General features: G+C 35.9%; 1 protein-coding gene across 1 annotated transcript in view; it reads left to right on the top strand.

Annotated features, from left to right (window-relative positions):
- The window catches only part of robo1 (roundabout, axon guidance receptor, homolog 1 (Drosophila)), a 365,788-nt gene that overhangs the window by 300,376 nt on the left and 49,808 nt on the right, over positions 1-15,604 (top strand). Inside the window, 3 exon segments of the mRNA XM_048160983.1 lie at positions 4,407-4,545; positions 4,712-4,839; positions 12,768-12,776. Coding sequence (XP_048016940.1) covers positions 4,407-4,545; positions 4,712-4,839; positions 12,768-12,776 — 276 coding nt within the window.

The raw sequence follows: 15,604 nt of genomic DNA, 5'->3' as shown, positions 1-15,604 counted from the left end.
TTGTCCATTAGATAGTCCTAATCTTAAAGGGTTAGTTCACCCAAAAATTTAAATTATATCATCATTTACTCACCCTCAATTTGTTCTAAACCTGTATGAATTTCTTCGTTCTCTTAAACACAAAAGATATTTTATATGATATTAATTTCGAATGACCTACCCCTAATCCCGCCCCTAAACCTATCCATCACTGGGATTTAGGCAAATATAGGTATGAATTGTATGAGTGACGTCGTACAAGTTAGCCACCTCGAAAAATATGTACGAATTGGTTGTGAGATAGTGTGAGACAGCTGCTGGTCCCTATTGACTTCCATAGTGTGTGTGTATATATATATATATATATATATATATATATATATATATATATATATATATGTATATATATATATATATATATACAGTCCAAAAGTTTGGAACCACTAAGATTTTTAATGTTTTTAAAAGAAGTTTCGTCTGCTCACCAAGGCTACATTTATTTAATTAAAAATACAGTAAAAACAGTAATATTGTGAAATATATTACAATTTAAAATAACTGTTTTCTATTTGAATATATTTCACAAAGTAATTTATTCCTGTGATGGCAAAGCTGAATTTTCAGCATCATTGTCTTCAGTGTCACATGATCCTTCAGAAATCATTCTAATATGCTGATCTGCTGCTCAAGAAACATTTAATGTGTACAATTGTACAAAATATTTGTGTACAATATTTTTTTTCAGGATTATTTGATGAATAGAAAGTTCAAAAGAACAGTGTTTATCTGAAATCTAATCTTTTGTAACATTATAAATGTCTTTACTGCCACTTTTGATTGATTTAATGCATCCTTGCTGAATAAAAGTATTCATTTCTTTAATTTCTTTTCAAAAAAATAAAAATAAAAATTCTTACTGACCCCAAACTTTTGAACGGTAGTGTATAATGCTACAGAAGCTTTGTATTTCAGATAAATGCTGTTCTTTTGAACTTTCTATTCATCAAGGAATCCTGAAAAAAAAAAGTACACAACTGTTTTCAACATTGAAAATAATCATAAATGTTTATTGAGCAGCAAATCAGCATATTAGAATGATTTCTGAAGGATCATGTGACACTGAAGACTGGAGTAATGATGCTGAAAATTCAGCTTTGCATCACAGGAAAAAATTACTTTGTCAAATATATTTAAATAGTACACAGTTATTTTAAATTTTAATAATATTTCACAATATTACTGTTTTTTACTGTATTTTTAATTAAATAAATCCAGCCTTGGTGAGCAGACGAAACTTCTTTTAAAAACATTAAAAATCTTAGTGGTTCCAAACTTTTGGACTGTACTATATATATATATATATATATTATTGAAGTCAATGGAGGCCAGAAACTGTTTGGTTACTAATAGTCTTCAAAATATCTTCTTTTGTGTCCAGCAGAACAAAGAAACTCATACAGTTTTAGAACAATTTGTGGGCATTGTTAATTACATTGACACATAATTTTCGTCAACGACATTTTTTCACTGATGAAAAAAAGCGTATTTGAATGACAAAAACTATTGACGAAAACCTATTGACATTTTTGTCAATTTATAAAAACGAGACAGAATGTTAAGGAGGGAAGATCTGGGAAGAGATCCAGTCAGAACTGATGTCCAACATGGAAGATGCGCACATTTAACCCTCTGGAGTCTGAGGCTGATTTGGGGCCTGGAGAAGTTTTGACATGCCCTGACATTTGTGCTTTTTTCAGTTGTTCATAAACATATTAATGACACAAGTGTCGTTACACTGTATTCAGCACAAACTAGGCTACCATAATATGTGAGGAACATGTGTGTACATGTTTGTGTTTTTGAAGGAATAACGTTTATGCGTGGTTACTGAAAAAACAAAAAACTTAAGTCACTGATATAAGGCCAATAAAAGTATATTAAATCTGTGTTCACAATACTTTTGGGTATTGAAGGTTGTAGACTAGAGTTTTTGCTTCAAAATTATGTAAAAATTATGCTGACTACTCTTTCATTTATAACAATATACTGATTTAGTTTTTGTAAGACACTTTTTGCCAAGAAACACGGTATGCGAGGAGGCGTGAATCTCCATGAATAATGGCTCATTCTCACCTGAGAAGACAAAAGAATTGAATGGTAATGAGCTGAAAAGACTTGCATATTAATGAGGCATTTCAGTCAGGTAGGCTGTGAAAAAAAACTTCTGTGATGTCTCAAGCTCATCATGGTATATGAAACATACAGAAAATTTTATTACAATATAAAATAATGGTTTTATATTATACTTTAAAATATAATGTATTTCTGTGATGCAAAGAGTTGAATATAGGCTTTTAGTTTAAAAGCATGCACATTTGGAGAAATATAGGATTCTCATATGTTTATGTCAATTTTCTATACAGAGGAGTTATTTTTTTATTTAATATTCATTGTTATCTCTATGAGCGCTGGTGTTTGCAATTTATCCTTGAAGCCGGAGGGCGCTCTGTGCATTTTAGTCCACAAATTCACCTAAGAAGAAGACGATATTCCATGAATGGTGTTTACCAATTCATACTAAAGCCGGAGGGCGCTAAAGAAACAAAAACTCACTTAAAACTTATCAATAGAAGAAAACAAACAGGAATTTACTAAATGTCTTCCAGAGATCGCTAACCATGGCTTTTTCATCCAGATAAACAATTTTCAAGGCAATAAATACACGATTGAGATGATGAATGCATGTGTTGTCTCTGAATTTGCCTGTGAATAGCGCTGGCTCCGTGGGTGTGGCCGCATTAGTGGGTAATGAGCTGAATCACGGACTTCTGACATGGCTCTCTTTTCATACAGATTACATAAACACAGAATGTTTGTTTTCGATTTGACTTGCACGATTTAAAACCTGACATTTCAACGTTTTGTTAGACATAAGTATGAATTTTTTGTGATTAGTATTCACTAAGTTACACTTCATTTTCTGAGAACTATCAGATTGGACTTTGTTCAGAGGGAGATGAGAGATCACGCATCATGTTAGTTTTCTTTATTTTACAAAAAGCACAACATTTTGTTTTTACTCTGAGTGTACACAAATAAAAGGAGATATTCTATAGTTTCAATTGATGTATTACTTATGTCTCTATGACAAAATATGACAGAGTATTTTAAGTCTGTTTTGCTGCAATGTGAAAAAAAACCTGCAAAACGAGCCGGCGCGTTTTTAGACCTCTGAGTGTTAAATTGTTATGTGCTGATCTACCCGGCAAGACATAAGTTGACATACACTTGCTATACACTTGCTGCATGTCTCATAAAACATTCTGAAATGTAAATGTTTGTGAGAAAGAGAAGAGCAGACATATGGATAAATCTGAAAAAATCTTGACGATGTGAAAGAGAGCTCAATTCAGTATGGTTTTTCGTGCGCACACAGAAAGCTGCCTCTCAGATGTCAGCATACGAGTACTGAATCAAGTTCTCTTTCACGTCTTTTCACGCAAATACACACAAAATTATGTAAATATGTCCATTTTGGGGAGTATTCACGTAAACGCAGTCGGTTTTGTCTTAAGTGAACGTAAACAGTAGGGAGAATATCGGATGTGTATCCGTGGATCCGTCCATTCTGCCTTAAAGTGACAGCAGCCTAATAAACCTGCTGCTGCCCATCGTGAATATTAATCAAACAACAAAAGACAAAGAGAAAAATCACTCAGTGTTCTTCACTGAATAACTTTAATAAGTATTAATATATATTTAATTTATACAAATAATTATGTCTGCTTGAAAGAATGAAGAATGTTGTATGAAGTTGTTATAAAGAATGCATATATCTTTAATTAAAAAGAAGATCTTGTTTCTTTATGAGAAGTGGTTTTGTTTAATTTTAAGATAAATAAAGAAGACATGTTATATGTCACATTAGTTAAATCTGTCTGTATTGCATGTTTACAGGTTAATAGATGTTTCCTCCAGGAGTATATAACAATTTTAGAGAAATGCTTAATTGATGCATTACAATTTAACTAAACATATTATATTTTAGTCAACTAAATCTACTAGACTAAAACTAAAACTAAAATAGGCATTTAGGCATTTAGTCAAAAGACTATGACCAAAACTAAATCAAAATTTGCTCTCTATTAATACTGCTTGAGGGTGAGTAAATGATGACAGATTTTTCATTTTTGGTTGACTTATCCCTGTAACGGATTATTAATATCCTAACATCAAAGTTATATAATCTTAATAAATAAATCAGATAGGAAGCTTACTTTAGGATTAGCTGCATGAAAGTTTAGGCTAAAACAACAAGTCAGAGTTCAATAGATATAGTTCACTGTAAGTTCATAATCCAATCAGAGAAGGGAATATCTCATAGGAAACATCTTGTATTACATAATAAACTGCATGTTTGTGTACAGAGAGGCCCAGCTTCTTGCGAAAGCCAAGCAGTCAGTCTGTTCTGGTGGACCAGAGTGTTGAGTTCAGGTGTGAAGCTCAAGGAGACCCCGTTCCCACCATCCGCTGGAGGAAAGAGGATGGAGAGCTACCCAAGGGAAGGTACGAGTGATAAAATGTCTAGTTAGCTTATATTAAGCCAATTAAATGCGGATGAGAAATGTGTTTTCTGACCTTTTCAGTCCTCTTCATAAGAAAGAGTACATGGAATGTCTCAGGATGGCCTCGTTTAATGCCATCTATATTTGTTTGTGTATCGTCTTCTCAGGCATGAGATCTGGGAGGACCACACTCTCAAACTGAAGAGACTGACTTCAGGAGACGCCGGTACTTACACCTGTCAGGCGGAGAACATGATGGGGAAGACGGAGGCCAGCGCCACCCTCACCGTCCACGGTAAGAGCGCACAAACACACGCTGTCACTCATCTCGTGCTGTTTGACAAACTGCTCTGATCCTGCCAGCACTAATCTATAATTTAAAGTAACCAATGCTTTTGATAGGCGCGAATCTGTGTGTGTGTGTTTCGACCTGTTTATTCACAGCTGTTAGTTTCTAGACAGACGTTTGCAGCTTTGACAGGTTGTCAGATTGTTTTGTCCGAATGGATGCTGGATCGTTGTGAATGCTCCTTCCCATTTTTTTCCTAGCTGTTGGAAAACCATATTTTTCAGTATCCTGTGATGATGTCTGTCATTTTTCTGAAGCATCATTCCCACCACACTGTCATTTCCACATCTCAGATGATTTATTGTGTTTGATAACACCCTGAGGTGGAAATGAAACAAATTTTAAATGTTTTAAATGTTTAAAATCACTGACACCTTCGTCTAGCTAGTATTTTTTTTCATCCTAACTGCTCAAAACAAAACATTTTTGGTCAACTTGATTGGAAATGAATTTGTTCAGTTGACTTATTATGCTACAACTGAGGCACAGTCGTGTTTAAATATTGAATTGGTTTAGGTTTACGTCACGATATGATAATTAAAACTGAAAGGTCTAGGACAAGGATAAAACAGCAATACTATTTATTTTAACAAAGAAAAAACATTATTATTTGTATTTTATTTATAATTAAATAATTTAGTTAAAGGTGCTCTAAGCGATGTCACGCGTTTTTAGGCCAAAACATTTTTTGTCACGTACAGCAAACATCTCCTCACTATCCCCTGAACAGACTGTAAAAAAACGCGGCCTCTGTAGTCGCCACAAGCTCCAAAAACGGCAACAAAAACAAACTAGTGCAGTCTGGACCACGAAACCATAATAAACATGCTCCAGCCAATAACAGACAAGAATGATTTGGGGGTGGAGTTTTGGGGTTATGTTTGACGTTTTGTTTGAAGTCTTGATGAATTATACAATAGTTTGTTGATAATAATGCATTCTTTAATGTGAATCATTTAGTAATCGAAAAAAAAAACTGTTAGTTTATTCTCCATTACTAAAGGATTCACATTGTAGAATGCGTTAGTAATGGAGAATAAACTAACACAGTTTTTTTTCCATTACTAAATGATTTACATTAAAGAATGCGTTACTATCAACATACCATTTTATCATTTATCTAGACTTCTAATTAAAACATACTTTTTTATTTAAAAGTACATCAATTTACTCACAATGAGCGTGAAGTAGTTGGTTGAGCCATCGTTACCACAGCAGCATCAATACGCAAGCTACTTCCATTTTAAATGCGCGTTCATGGCTGTTTCAGGAAGCACGGAGGGGAGGGGGAGGAGGAGGAGGAGGGAGGGTCTAGCTAGCCTCTGTTTTGTTTGACAACACTTCGAACGTCAACAGGAAGTTAATCCACTCAGGATTGCTTAGAGCACATTTAAAGGTGCAATATGTAATATTTTCTGTCCGCTAGAGGTCGCTAGAGGTCTATTCAAAACAAAGGCGTAGCTTAACCCTTAAATGCATGACTGTTTCGCCAATCATTCTTACATATTCGGGTCTTTATCGACCCGGATCTATATCTAACACGGAAGGATCTCTACCTGACGCGATAATTTAAAACTCCACTGATATTAGAGTAACAATTACAGAAGAATAAAATAAAGCATACTTTGTTACCTTTTGGAGCTTGAAAGGGCTCCGTTTGAGCAGATGTTTTATGCCATCATTACTGTCCTCGTCAGAGCTCATTTCCCAGTAAATTCAGCAAATAATAGGCTAGTTTTATGTTTGAGTTCACGAAAATGAGCCCATTTGCGATCTTAAACGTATTCTCAAAACTATATAATTTTCAACATCTTCAAAATCAATATTTCGATCGCTAACAGCTTCACCAGATCCATCCAGTAACAGTTACAGTCATATTTGATTGCGTTCAGTACTCGCTCTGCAGTAAATCGCTGAGCCATTTCATGTTTTTCTTATTATTTCGTTTCCTGTCTGAATGAGTCGTCACTTCAGCATTGTGTATCAGACATTGCCACCTTGTGGAATAAAGGTGAATTGCACTTATTCTGTCATCTAAGATTCAATTATTGTTGTGCAGAAAAAATATATGTACACTCATACACACCTCAGGTCGTTTGCGACCCTATACAATTTTTACAAAAAATGAATACAAAAATAGGCATTCTTTTATAATTTTATGATTTTTTTCTTGTTATATTCTTTATAATGAATTGATTGAGGAATACCAAGAAGGTTGATGTCTAACTTTAAAAAATGAACGAGGAGGAGGGTAGTGAATGACATCCCGGGTCACTAAAGACCCGAGGTATGCATTTAAGGGTTAATGATGGGCAAGTTTGAGCGTGGAATCTTGGGACATGTGGTCTTCACCTCAGCGGCCGGTGGAAAAGACTATGGATAGGACTCGGGAAGAAATCATGTTCATGGATGCGATTATTAACGTTACTGTAGTATGAAGCAGAGCAGGACCGAGTGTCGCGGGAGCTGAACGAGCAGCGGAACTTTTATTACGACACAGTCGCCGGCGCCACTTCCGCTATTCCGGTTATGAATATGAGGTAACGCAGCTCTGTTTATCATATTAGATACATTTGAGTGTGTTGAAAATGATGTTATAACGTTACTTTGTGCGTTCGCTCGGCGGCTGCTGCGAGACACTTGTTGCATACTGCAGTAAGATAGATGCTGGATGGCTTGTGTTGATAAATGGCATGCAATTAATTTTAAAACATATTGTATGATGGAGAAAATTCTGTATTACTGTTACTAAAAATAAAGCTGCATGTGATTATGCTATGTTAGCTACTTCACAAAATAGTGTTGGTAAAGCATGGTACTCGCAAAAAAATTTGATTTAAACAATAAACGTGTTGAGCTATATAACAATAGTTTTCTGTCTATAAATATGTCAAAACAGTTGTTCCCTTGCCTATTAAAACATGTAAATATTAAAGCGTCTTTGGTGTTTCCATGGTTTCTACAAAATAAAACCGGAAACCGAGGGTAACGCGGGTATGACGCAATTGACAGGCGACTCCTCACATGTCCCGGAGCCTTGGTTAAAATTGCAATTTTCTCACGATTTATAAATAGTTGCAAACATTTTAGATATTGTAAGTACTCAAGTGAACAAAATATATAACACTGGCCTAGTGCTTTTTGGATATTTTACTGCAAAATTATTACATATTGCACCTTTAATTAAAAAAATGCAAGTTAATAAAAAAACACCATCAATCCTTACAGCGTAAAAGTGGTTTATTTGTAGCACCTATACATAAGAACACATCTATTTTACTCATAAAGTAGGTCCATTTTGTTTCGTCCTGTTCATTTTAAGTCCCTAGAGTGTATTTCACACTCTTGAAGGCTCAACTCTTTAGAGAACAATGTCCACGTTGTCTCCTGACACCCCTGAGCAGTTTTCTCCTTCTCCTCGTTGCACCGCTTGTTGCTTTTACTGGTTTTTACTGCTTACAGAAATTGCTGAATTATTATTTTACATGTGTGTTTAGCGGGCCAGTAGCATTTGAACCAGACTTATAAACAAGTCTGTTTCAATTACCAGTCCATCCAGCGAAGGGGCTTATTAATAAACTTTCCTTTGGCACACCATTGCGTTTCACATGCCAAGGAATGAGATTCATCAAAATGGTTTCTTCTATTAGAGAATGTCTTTTGTCTGGTTGGTGTTTTGAAGGAATTACATTAGTGAGCTGCCTACCTAGACAGACATCGTAGGTGCATTCATTAAACCATTTGTCAATTCAGAATTTGTAAATGCCGTCTAGGTATGCAGCTCCCAAGGATTTGAGACAGTCAAGCGCACGCTTACACACAAACACACGTTCTCCGAGATAAGTAATTTCGAATAAGAGTCAGTTCTCTGTTAAAAGGCCATGAAAAGATAATGTTTGGTACAAACGAGGCCTCTCTCAGCTGGCGATTTAGTCATTAGTATTGATGTATTTGAGGAAAGTGCTAGAATGCCATGCGAGTCCCAGGAGTAGCTGCGCTAATGGGCCATGGAAACAAAGTGGAGCGAGAGCAGCAACCATTGCCAAAACAGCAAACGGCCCCATCCAAGTCGAGTTCTCTTTAAGCAGCTGTTCTCAAATCTACCGCTTTCCCTCATTTCTCACCCTTCATTCATGTTATTCTGTCCATCTCATAGAATTGACTCCAAATGGCCTGAGTTATTACATTTTAAGTTCAAAATTGGCTTCTTTACTGTACTTGCTTAACAAATGTCCTTATTTTGGAAGGAAATTCGGTAACACTTTACAATAAGGTCTCATTTCTTAACGTTAATTAATGCATTAGCTAACATGAACTAACAATAAATAATGTGTTTTACAGCATTTATTAATCTTTGTTAATGTTAGTTTAAAATACTGCTGTTCCTTATTTGTTCATGTTATGCTGGGTACACACCATAAGATAATCAGGCTGATTTTGGGCCGATTTCTCCCCTTCAGACAATAATGTCCCGATTATCTTGATGGTTTTACAGATTATCTTATTAGATTTTCCTGTGGTGCGAGGTGTGTTAAGAGTGAGAGATCTGCTCGGATTTGATTGCAAATCATAAATATTTAACATATTCAATAAATCCTGATGTGTGGGGGGAACCCCGAGGACAAACGCGCGCACGCTCTGGAAATTATCACATGAAACTAAACAATATCCAATCAGAAAGTGAGCTGACAGAAGACGGAAGCATAACAAACGCAGTCATGGTGTATCACAAAGTAAAGACCATGTGACCGCCGTCTCCACGACATCACCCAAACCCTTTTGGTTTTTTTTCTGTGAATTTTCTGTCAAAATCATTCCAAACACTATCATCGCAATTTCTTCCTGCCTATTGCCTATTCTGAAGTCTCGAGAGATTTTGCGAGATGTTTACAGTCAGGACTCCCATAATAATACCCAGATAATTTTCGATAATACCCAGCATTATCTAATATTAACAGATACAGCTTTTAAAGGTGCCCTAGAATTAAAAATTGAATTTATCTTGGCATAGTTGAATAACAAGAGTTCAGTACATGGAAATGACATACAGTGAGTCTCAAACTCCATTGTTTCCTCCTTCTTATGTAAATCTTATTTGTTTAAAAGACCTCCGAAGAACAGGCGAATCTCAACATAACACCGACTGTTACGTAACAGTCGGGATCATTAATATGTATGACCCCAATATTTGCATATGCCAGCTCATGTTCAAGGCATTAGACAAGGGCAGGCAGTATTAACATCTGGATGTGCACAGCTGAATCATCAGACTAGGTAAGCAAGCAAGAACAATAGCGAAAAATGGCAGAAGGAGCAATAATAACTGACATGATCCATGATATCATGATATTTTTTGTGATATTTGTAAATTGTCTTTCTAAATGTTTCGTTAGCATGTTGCTAATGTACTGTTAAATGTGGTTAAAGTTACTATCGTTTCTTACTGTATTCACGGAGACTGGAGCCATCGTTATTTTCATTATTAAACACTTGCAGTCTGTATAATTCATAAAAACAACTTCATTCTTTATAAATCTCTCCAACAGTGTGTAATGTTAGCTTTAGCCACGGAGCACAGCCTCAAATTCATTCAGATTAGCCAAATAAATACTATACTTACACGATTAGACACGTTGCATGACGAACACTTTGTAAAGATCCATTTTGAGGGTTATATTAGCTGTGTGAACTTTGTTTTTGCTGTTTAAGGCAAGCGCGAGCTCCGTGGGCAGAGAGCACGAGAATTTAAAGGGGCCACAGCCTAAATCGGCTCATATTTAATGATGCCCCAAAATAGGCAGTTAAAAAAATCTATGGGGTATTTTGAGCTGAAACTTCACAGACACATTCAGGGGACACCTTAGACTTATATTACATCTTTTAAAAAGACATTCTACGGCACCTTTAAATATGAAATTAATTATTAAATGTTGACATTAATTTTTTCCCTGTCACTGACGTAATTTTCCGGCTTTCTTTGTTTTCATTGTTATACGGTAGGGGGCGCTATTATGCATCTTCCGAAAGAGTACAGAACCTCAAAATCAAAACACAGACAAAAAAGGAGTAGAGACAAGCGATAGAAGCATTGTTTACACATTGTAGAAAAAAATGTGATTAACTCAGTTGTTTGTTTTTAATGAACCTTACCAACATTCAACTGTTGATAATACAAGAATGCATGAATAATAGAATATTTTTTTTTTGTTTTTTTTTCTTGTGTTTTAAAGCAAAGGCTCTGTTCTTTCTTTTGATATATAGAGGGTATGCATAGACGTCACTTTACCGCCTGAATGTGCTCCCTCAGCTGGACTGAGTGGCAAAAGAACCTGCTGCGTGACTGGATTTAGCAGGGAAAACTGCAAAAATGCGAGTAAAACAAACGATTACACTAAAGGCTGGGCTCTAAATTGTTCCTTATAACATGTCAAAGAAACCTAATCCATGGATATTGACATGCAGCCAGGAGTCGTATTTCCTCACATTTATATGTGGCTGATATCAACACCGGGGAAATACATAAAGCAAATCTGTCTGTGAATGCTTTATATAACTACAATTATAGGTAGGTTTAAATCCGAGTAATCACTTATATCAATGTCATTTATATCGTCCAGCCCTAAAACTTGTATAGTTTTTGTCAGTGTTTATTTAAAAACACCCAATAATGCAGAATATAAGATGGACAATATTTAATTGATGAGTTGTCAACACAATATATAAAAATACAATATATACAGTATGATTTTACCCCAAAATCTAACATTTTGACACAAAATGATAACTGCAAATCAATGTTTCTCTGCTGGAGTCCAGCTGTTTCTGTGAATTGCAGCGACCCACTTGCTTCTTTTTTTCTGTAGCTTTCGGCAGTCTTTAAATATATACCTCAGATTTTGTGTCAAAGCTATTTGTACTGTCAGTCGCAAAGCTCCTTCCCGTTTTGAATGTGTTTTGTGTGTTTTTCATGGTATTCACACTGAAAACCAATGCTGCCACTCAGCCTTTTGCCACTCAGTGGGCGTAACCGCAGTCGTAACGGTCGACGGTGACGTCACTTGCATACCCTCTATTGCATGTTCAGATATTCATACAACAAAATATTCAGGGGGCTATGAACTTTAGTTGTCGGTGACTTTAAAAGAGTTAACAGATTATTAAATGCTGTAGAAGTATTGTTCATTGTTAGTTCATGTTATCTAATGTAGTTAACTAATGTTAACAAATATAAAGTGAAGTGAAGAAAATTCTTCTTTTCATATAATCCTTCATCAGAATGTAATTCCCACTCAACATTATTCCCACTCAACATTACTCAACAGGATTTTAGGTTGCTTAAAATGCTAAATCGCCGATCAAACGTTTAAGAATTTGCGCTTAAAGTGTTTAATTTCCACACAGTAGCGGAAACAAACAGATTTGCAAAAATAAAGATCGTCTGCCAATATTCAGACACGCCCCCAAACTCATGCATTGGCTGAGCCTCTGTTATGTCGGTGTAAAAATGACACACTGCAGCTTTAAAAAGGGTCAGACACCAGGTTACACTGTCCACCTAATAAAACCTTTGGCCAGACCAGAAGAATAAACCCTCCATTCATACCTCACGCTCACAACTCAAGACTGATAGAATTGTTTCTTTGTGTGGTTTATGCTATATATTTCAGCCTCATGATATGTTTACAATGTGTGTGTGTGCTTGCCACACCTTATGTTTCTTGTATGTTTTTGTGTTATGCTCATAAATACATCGCTGCACTGATTTTGTTCAGTAAGCATTTCCTGTCATTTTTGCTTCATGTCATGTGCGGTTAATTTGCACATCTATCGCATCTGTGTTTCATCATGCTTCTATTTTTTTTTTCCTCTTTCAGTTGTGTCTGGTAAGTTGCAAATGTCACCCGTCACCATTTTTGCTGCATTGACAGCAACAGGAAGTTGTCAGAACCACCATCCATCCACCTTCCATCCTCCCACCAATCAGCACGCTTGTCTGGGTTGTCACCGGCAACAGTGACAGCACAGCAGGCCTGGGTAAAACTAATGCTCTCTCTGAGCGTACAAGGTAACGTCAAAATCGCCTCATTTTATTCTCACTTAGTTGAAAATTCTATTCCTCCGGACGCATTAGAGCGGTGTAAGATTTGACAGGTTTAAGATTGGTTTACTGGTAGAAGGAAGCGCTGCTGGTGTACGTGGCGCTTGCCGTCATACTAGGGGGTCATACTTTTTGTCACATATTATGAACATATTATTACAAGCTGAAATGGCTCCATGCTGTTATAGAAGCTGAAGTAGAGTTTGCATCAAGAATCAGCGTCTCTCCACTCCGAGTCATTAAGATGCATGAAAAAATGGCATCCCACACAACGCCGGTCCCATTAAAGAGTGTCAGTATGGCACAGATGGCCCAAATTTATCCCCCCATCTCCATGTAAATTTTATTGCTTTGTGCCCTTGTCCATGCAAATGAAGCAGATGTGGCGGTCATGCCATTTTTATATTGCGTCTACATGTGTTTTTATGTTCCAGCATACCTGCATATCCTTCCATTAAACACCAGTGTGACTTTCTGTTTTATCTCCTGCCGTTAACGTGACGCTGAAGGCTTGAGCGCTTTATATGCAAGAAATTTGGCTGATATCAAAGACCCCCTGAAATCAAAATGAGAAATTTGCTAGTAAAAGTTGACAAAATTAATTTTAGCAGAAATGTGCACATAAAATATGCAGTCTTTGTCTTCAAGGACCAACAATATTAATGACTCATCTTTCACTCATGGCGTGTCCAAATGCGCCTGTAACTTAAAAGATTATTGACCCAACTTCCTGTTTCAAGAAAATATCCACACAGAAAAGAAAACTGGGTAACACTTTATTTCAAGCCATTATATATAATGCATTATAAAAATATTTTGAATGCATTTATTATGTCTTGTAATTAGGGCTGGGTATCGATTCAGATGTCCCAATTCGATTCGATTCACAAGAGGCCCCACCACAAACAAAAATTAATAAATGAAAAAAATAGTTATTGTTTTTGTTGTTTTTGACCCATGTATCCTTGTATTGTAATAAATAAGGTTATGACACCCAATATTTTAGATACCAGTGAAATTGAACAATTCTCGATTCCATTTGAGACCACAGCTAAAACTACTAATATAAATTTAAAGATTATTAACAGTCATTAATAAAAAAGAACAAGTAATTAAACTACAAGCACTAGCACAAATACATAAATACAACACAACAAAGATACAAATGAAATAATCAGTGCTTTTAAAGGTGCCATCGAATTGAAAATTTAATTTACCTCGGCATAGTTGAATAACAAGAGTTCAGTACATGGAAATGACATACAGTGAGTCTCAAACTCCATTGTTTCCTCCTTCTTATATAAATCTCATTTGTTTAAAAGACCTCCGAAGAACAGGCGAATCTCAACATAACACCGACTGTTACGTAACAGTCGGAATCATTAATATGTATGACCCCAATATTTGCATATGCCAGCCCATGATTGAGGCATTACACAAGGGCAGCCAGTATTAACATCTGGATCTGTGCACAGCTGAATCATCAGACTAGGTAAGCAAGCAAGGACAATAGCGAAAAATGGCAGATGGAGCGATAAATTGTCTTTCTAAATGTTTCGTTAGCATGTTGCTAATGTACTGTTAAATGTGGTTAAAGTTACCATCGTTTCTTACTGTATTCACGGAGACAAGAGAGCTGTCGCTATTTTCATTTTTAAACACTTGCAGTCTGTATAATGCATAAACACAACTTCATTCTTTATAAATCTCTCCAACAGTGTGTAATGTTAGCTTTAGCCCGTTAGCTGCAGCCTAGCTACTATCAAACTCATTCAGAATCAAATGTAAACATCCAAATAAATACCATACTTACGCGATTAGACATGCTGCATGACGAACACTTTGTAAAGATCCATTTTGAGGGTTATATTAGCTGTGTGAACTTTGTTTATGCAATGATAGAGTCGAGAGCTCGGGAGGGGGCGGAGAGCACGAGCAATTAAAGGGGCCGCAGCCTGAATCGCCGCATTTCTAATTATGCCTCAAAATAGGCAGTTAAAAAAATTAATTAAAAAAAAATCTATGGGGTATGTTGAGCTGCAACTTCACAGACACATTCAGGGGACACCTTAGACTTATATTACATCTTGTAAAAAAACGTTCGATGGCACCTTTAAGGTTTTTCAGATAGGTCTAACAGTAGTTTTGAGGTACAGAAATTGAATAAAGTAATTAATTGTAAAATAACACTTTCACTGTACAAATGAAATAAAGGTTAATTAAAGTTAGAAAAACGTTATTCAGTGAAGAGCAAGGAGTGATTTTCTCTTTGCTTTTTGTGGTTTGATTAACATTAAAACACAGACAGCTGCAGGAACATTCGGTTTCCAGTTGGTGGTGGTAAATACACCATTTAAGCTGGTTTGCCAACTGCCAGAAAACATCTAAAGAAGAAGAAGAAGAATATTTGCATCAAAGAGTTTAGACAATAAGATAGTAGTAGCGTTTACTGTTCCAGAATTTCATTTATCAATAAGGAAAAGGATCAGTGATGAGTTATCTGTTTATACAGGGGAAATTATTGCAATATTATTAGCAACACAGTGGATAGAGGAGACAAGACCTTTAAAAGTTCAGATTCAAGTTCATCATTGGCCAGCTTAAAATATAGTC

Source organism: Megalobrama amblycephala, linkage group LG16 (genome assembly GCF_018812025.1).
Source record: "Megalobrama amblycephala isolate DHTTF-2021 linkage group LG16, ASM1881202v1, whole genome shotgun sequence".
NCBI classification, from domain to species: domain Eukaryota; kingdom Metazoa; phylum Chordata; class Actinopteri; order Cypriniformes; family Xenocyprididae; genus Megalobrama; species Megalobrama amblycephala.
The sequence above is the reverse complement of the archived record's forward strand: the minus strand, read 5'-3'. Positions and strand labels throughout refer to the sequence as shown.